The 7004-nt window shown below is 38.9% G+C and overlaps 1 protein-coding gene across 1 annotated transcript in view; it reads left to right on the top strand.

The window, feature by feature from the left end:
- LOC128248910 (mucin-5AC-like) overlaps window positions 1–7004 on the top strand; it is a 9558-nt gene that overhangs the window by 2260 nt on the left and 294 nt on the right. Inside the window, exons 2-3 of the mRNA XM_052971231.1 lie at window positions 3975–4022; window positions 5604–6998. Coding sequence (XP_052827191.1) covers window positions 3975–4022; window positions 5604–6998 — 1443 coding nt within the window. The remainder of the gene's footprint in view (window positions 1–3974; window positions 4023–5603; window positions 6999–7004) is intronic.

Here is a 7004-nt window from a genome sequence, read left to right as displayed (position 1 = left end):
GAGATCGTTGCCAGTGCCCCTGGACTGGCTCTTGTGCGGGTGGCACATAAAAGACACCATTTCAAGCGTGGCCGTTGCCAGTATCGCCTGACTGGCCTTCGTGCGGGTGACACGTAAAAGCACCTACTACACTCTCTGAGTGGTTGGCGTTAGGAAGGGCATCCAGCTGTAGAAACTCTGCCAAATTTAGATTGCAGCCTGGTGTTGCCATCCGGTTTCACCAGTCCTCAGTCAAATCGTCCAACCCATGCTAGCATGGAAAGCGGACGTTAAACGATGATGATGATGATTATTATTATTATTATTTGCATGCCATCAAAGTGACACTGTGGTACAAATATATGAAGCCCAATGTACCCATCATGGCTACCTGTCTGATAATAGTACACCAGGTACATCCATCACAACCATATGCACATGACATGCTGATCTCATATCAAGATAAGCAGCTCATGACCTTGCAGGTGGGGCCCAGTTAGAATTTTCTTCAGGTCAAGCAGCCCATTTTGCTCAAAAGGTCTCTGAATAAGGCTTGTTTAAGGAATATTCAGTAATGTATTTGAATTTTTCTGTCTTTTCATTTAAACTACACTTGTGTGTGATGTTACCTGCCAGTTTTGATTGTGATCTTTTATATTAAATATCTTACATTATACCCAATTGAAGTGGAGGCACATAACTTAGTGGTTAGGGGTGTTGGAGTCATGATCATTAAATTGTAGTTTCAATTCCTGGACTGGGCAATGCATTGTGTTCTTGAGCAAAACACTTCATTTCACTCTTCAGTCCACTCAACTGGTAAAAAATGAATTATACAGTGACTGACTGGTATCCTGTCCAGAGAGGAATATATATGCCAGAGAAACCAAGAAAGCAGCCCCATGCCCCTTAGAGAGTAATTTGGACTAACCCCCATACCCAAGTAAATATCATTATTCCTTTTAAAGGGCCTCAAAGCAAATTATCAGATGTTCAGCCCCAATTCAGTCCTACTCTAGTTGAACTCAAAGTTGTTACAGCCATGCCAACCCCTCTTAATTTTTTGTCTGAAATATTGTTTATGTAAGGATACAGTATCCAATGTTTATGACAATATTGTGTGGTAATTACTGATACAATAGTTTATAGTTCAAAGTGAATCCTGACTGAATTGACCTATGATAAAAAGCCCTTTCTCTGTGATAAACCAGTCTTTTGAGGTTATGCAGGACTACATTTTCCAGTGTATCATCTTATTTAGGATTATGCATTAGCTTCTTATGATTCTTTAATAAACTGTGCCAGAAGAGAACTTGGAGCCCACCAAAGCTATTCATTCTGATGAATTCTAGAAAACATATTAAATGAGTTGTACCTGATTCCTGTGGTGTTGCTTAAGTGTGTGCTGCTTAGAACAACCCTTGAATTTGCTCCCCACCTCCAGGCCCCCAAAGCTGATACTGCTTTACACAGCAGATCCAAAAGTGCCTCCCCCATAGAAGTGCCACACAAGGTGGATCACCCCCTCACCTTCCCCTTGCTATGCGATTGTTTGAGACCCCTAATCTCGACATGTGGAGACACATAGCTCAGTGGTTAGGGCGTTGGACTCATGATCATAAGTTTGTGGTTTTGATTTCTGAACTGGTGGATGTGTTGTGTCCTTGAGCAAGACACTCCATTTCCCCATTGCTCCAGTCCACTCAGCTGGCAAAAATGGGTAATCCTGCAATGGACTAGCATCCCATCCAGGGGGAAAAATATGTGTGTTAAGGAAACTGGAAAACCAGATCCAAGAGTCTATATGATTCAGGAAGGATCTTTATCCTATTTTCATTTTATCCTAATCTCAACCAAGATGTTGAGATTATTCATTCATTCATTCATTCATTCATTCATGTGCTATGTAAACTCAAGTTGCTTTAAATATGTCAAAAGTGAAGACAACTTAGTGACATTTAATTTCAGTTTCACTGTCATGTCTCAAGCGTTGTCTTAAATGTCAGATTTTACTTATATTATATTATTAACACTAATGTCTCAGTGATAAGTTTTATGAAGTTATTTTATATAGAAATTTTTCAAATATCTTTGATTGGTTTACATGCTATATGTTTAAAATACTGTAGGGGAAAACTGTGAAGTTAGACAGTAATATATAAAATCTAGAGAAGAACTACTTCTGTGAGCTGGACTTCTTTGTTAAAGCTGTATCATTTCATTTATGGTAAGGATATTTTTAGGAAAGGCATGAATGTCCAAGTATATTAGTTTATGTGTATTAGGTTGAGCGGCTTACTAATGCCAATCCTAGCATTGGCATTACTCTATATCCCAAGCTCAAAATATTTAACCCTCAATGATTTTGCTAAAATTCTGGTAATTTAAATTCTATGGGGTTTGGGAAAACAGACCAAAGTATTCAGCAGGAACAATTTTTATTTGACATTTTTTGCCAATGTTTACGATTCAGTTTAAACCCTAACAGGAACAGAAGTTGAAAAAGGATGGTCTCCACTGGGTTGTTGTTTTTTTTTTGTTATACATCCATGGCAATGATGGCTAGAATCTTAATATTCCAATTATGAAACACAACTTCTAATTATTGAAATTTATCTACTGTAGACTACTAATTATTCAGAGTTGGTGAGAGAGTGAGAGAAAAAAAAGTGGTGGGAAGAGAGAATCACCATTGTTTTTTCAAACTGAGAACATGATATGTTAGTACGGAGGGTTTGAACTGTTGCTAACTAGTTGTTATATAGGTAAATATGGGTAGGAACAGAGTTCTTGATAGAAGCATTTTTACAGAAAAATAATTTGGAGAAAAATATTACTTTCTTAAATTTCAATGCTACATATTTTTGTGTTTTCTGATATATTTTATGTAGTTTTCTATTCTAATATTTAACTCATTTGATCCTGACCTGTCTGAAATCATCCTTAGTCCAATGATACAAACCTGTGTTAAAGTGATCTAAATTCAAGTCTTCCCATCAAAATTACATGTTAATCCTTTAGCATTTAAACTGGCCATATCCAGTCCAAATATCTGTTTTATTTCCAAACCAGCCATCTTTGGCCTCTCATAACTACCCAACAATATCATTCTAGAAACATACACTCACTTCATTGAAGTCTCAAAGCTACAAGATAAGTGCATGATTAATTCAAGAGTAATCTGAATGCTAAAGTGTTAATCTATGTTCCAAACACCAGCTTAACAATTGCTCTCATTTTACTGACTTCATTATTTTCAAAATTAATTGAATCAAAAGCAGTAATTTCAACAGCAATATGGTAACAAAAGAGTTAAGAGTTAAAACTGGTTAAAACTGGTTGAAACAGGACATTCTTTGAAGGCAGACTTCTCTGTCAGTTGACTACTCACGCTTTCATCTTGGTTCAGGTGGATCACTGACTGGTACTAATACCGAAGAAGTGTGGCTTAGTGGTCAGGGTATTCAGTTCCCAATTATAAGGTCATGAGTTCGATTTCTGGTGGCATATTGTGTCCTTGAGCAAGACGCTTTATTTTACATTGCTCCAAGTCCACTCCGCTGGCAAAAATTGCAGTGCCTGTAATTCAAAGGGTGAGCCTTGTCACATTCTGTATTACGCTGAATCTCCCTAAAAGCTATATTAATGGTACATGTGTCTGTGGAGTGTTTAGCCACAAGCAAGCTGTTTCGTAGATCGGATCAACTGAAGCCCTTGTTGTTGTAACCAACAGAGAGCCAATCTAATACCAATACTGATGAATCAATGCATAGTTCTGGGTAGACAAAATTATAAGAATATGTAACCAGATGGCTAATTCTATTTCACTAGTAACACCATTGTTCTGAATACAAATCTTAGTGTAGTCCATTTTACTTTTTATCTTCTTTGAGTTTTATAATATGAGCTCACTTCACCTGATAGGTCTTTACTCACAAAAATAATCAAATTGCTTTGTTTAAGTCTAATCAATATTTTATTCATTTTTATTGCAGCCACTGGTACTTCTCCACTGACGCCAAAATACACTAAGACTTCAACAGGTTTGTAATCTCACAGTTTCTTAGATTTAATGTCTTATTAAATAACTAATTTTAGCTATCCAGATTGCTGACACACACGCACACACATGCATACATGCGCATACACACAGCAAACACACACACACACACAGAGTGAATGGCTTTCCTATGGGTTTGAGTATGCCTCAAGCATATTTGAACTGAGAACAAGTTTGTATTTATACATACATATATATACCATGCACACTCTCACAAACACATTCACGCACACACACACACACATACACCTCTTATTTTTTCACTTTTTACTTGTTTCAGTCAGTAAACTGTGGCCATACTGGGGCACTGTCTTGAAGAACTTCTAGTTGAATTTATCAACCTCAGTACTTTTCTTTCTAAAGCCTGGTACTTATTCTATCAGTCTCTTTTGCTGAACTGCTAAGTTATGAGGACGTTAACACACCAGCACTGGCCATCAAATGGTGGACACATACACACACATACACACGAAGACACACACATACATAGATAGATATATATATTCCTAAATATACAACAGGTTTCTTTCTGTTTCCATCTACTAAATCCGCTCAAGGCTTTGGTCAGCCTGTGGCTGTAGTAGAAAACATTTGCCCAAGGTGCCACACAGTGGGACTGAACCTGGAACAATGTGGTTGGAAAGCAAGCTTCTTACCATGCAGCTACATCTGCAGCTATATATATTTAATATAATTTAGGTGAAGACCTCATAACATGCATTTAATAGCTCTTAAGTCACTACCTGGCTACTACATGATATCCTACAGTAGGATATATTCCAGGGCTGGGCACACGTGGGACTCCTCTTTGTGTAAGATTAATACAAGAATAATATAACACAAGGATGGAAGATATCAGCCTTTAATAGTAGATCACAGCATTTGTTTCTGCATTGCAGAATGCAAACACAGTATCTAAAGGCTGATGTACAGTGCAGAAACAAATGTTGCGAGCTACTATTAAAGTCTGATATTCTGCTTCCTCATATTATATTATTCTTGTGTGTGTATATATATATATATATATATATATATATATATATATATTTATTTAACAGACGTTAAATGATGATGATGAAATATATATATATCATCATAATCATTTAACGTCTGTTGTTCATGTTGGCATGGGCTGGATAGATTGACTGGGCTGGCACATTGGAAGGCGGCACCAGACTCCAGTCTGATTTGGCGTGGTTTTCTGTGGCTGGATGTCCTTCCTAATGCCAACCACTCTGCGAGTGTAATGGATACCTTTGCATGCTACTGACATGGGTGCCATTTGCATGACACCGGGGTGTGTTTACGTGTCACTGGCATGAGTGCCAATTTGTGTGACACCAGTATCTGCCACAACTGCAATATTGCGCAGCTTGATGAGTCTAAAATACATAATGGTTTAAGCAAACCTACCATTGACATACTCATTGCATTAAAAGTTAATATGTGTTTAAGCTGTAGATATTAATATCAAAAAATATCATGAAAGAATAAAATATTTGGGGAAAATATAAAGAATAGAATATTGAAAATTTATTAATGAGAGTTGTTTTCTCTTCTCCAGGCTCAACAAAACTGAGTTCATTGACGACATCCATAGCAACTACAAGTAGTATGAAAACAACAGCAGCAACTGCGTACACAGAAACAGAAGGAACGACAACCGTCTCTCCAACAGCAACTACAACTGCTTCCCCAACTGTAATATCAACTACCGCAGCTGCGGGAACAACTACTGCCTATGCAACAACCACTGCAAGCTCCAGTGCAAAAACTACTGCTCCTACTGCAACTAGTGTGACACTTAGTAAAACAACTACTGCATCACCCTCATCAACAACAGCTAAACCCACAACAACAACTGCAACACCAGCACCATCAACTATGACACCATCAGTAACAACAACTGGTGCAACCACAACAACTACTACAGCATCAACAACTGTTGCACATACCCCTACTGTTACAGTTTCAGAACTTACATCTGGTGTAACTATGGCATCATCGACCACTGCTGTACCTCAAACAACATACTCTGTGTCAACAGCTACAACAGCAACAACAACGACTTCTCCAACATCAGCAACAACAACTACTGCACCATCAGCAACAACTGGTACCGCAACAACAACAACAGTTGGGACCACAGCAACCACTATTGTGCCCTCAACAACAACTGCAGCAAGTACACCTACAGTTGTAGTTTCTGAGCAAACATCTGGTGTAACGACGGAGATACCTACTGCACCATCAGCAACAACAACTGCTGCACCATCAGCAACAACGACTGCTGCACCATCAGCAACAACGACTGCTGCACCATCAGCAACAACAACTGCTGCACCATCAGTAACAATAACTGCTGCACCATCAGCAACAACAACTGCTGCACCATCTGTGAAAACAAGTGTTACAACAGCAACAACAACTGCTGCACCATCAGCCACAACAACTGCTGCATCGACGGCAACAACGACTGCATCATCGGCAACAACTGTACCATCTGTGAAAACAAGTCCTGCAACAACAACAACAACTGTTGCACCATCAGCAACAACATCTGTTGCAGCATCAGCAACAACGACTGCTCCACCATCAGCAACAACATCTGTTGCACCATCAGCAACAACAACTGTTGCACCATCAGCAACGACTACTGCACCATCTGTGAAAACAAGTGCTACAACAGCAATAACAACGACTGCTGCACCATCAGCAACAACGAGTACTGCTACAGAAACAACATCTACAACAGCAATATCCCCTACGGGAACATCAGCAACAATTGGTACTGAAACAACAACAACAGCTGGGACCACAGCAACCACAATTGTGCCCTCTACAACAACTGCTGCAAGTACACCTACAGTTGTAGTTTCTGAGCAAACGTCTGGTGTAACGACGGAGATATCTACTGCACCATCAGCAACAACAACTACTGCACCATCAGCAACAACTGGTACCG

The sequence above is a fragment of the Octopus bimaculoides genome, chromosome 10 (genome assembly GCF_001194135.2).
Source record: "Octopus bimaculoides isolate UCB-OBI-ISO-001 chromosome 10, ASM119413v2, whole genome shotgun sequence".
Taxonomy (NCBI): Eukaryota; Metazoa; Mollusca; class Cephalopoda; order Octopoda; family Octopodidae; genus Octopus; species Octopus bimaculoides.
Note: the sequence above shows the minus strand (reverse complement) of the source record. Positions and strands in the feature narration are given on the sequence as shown.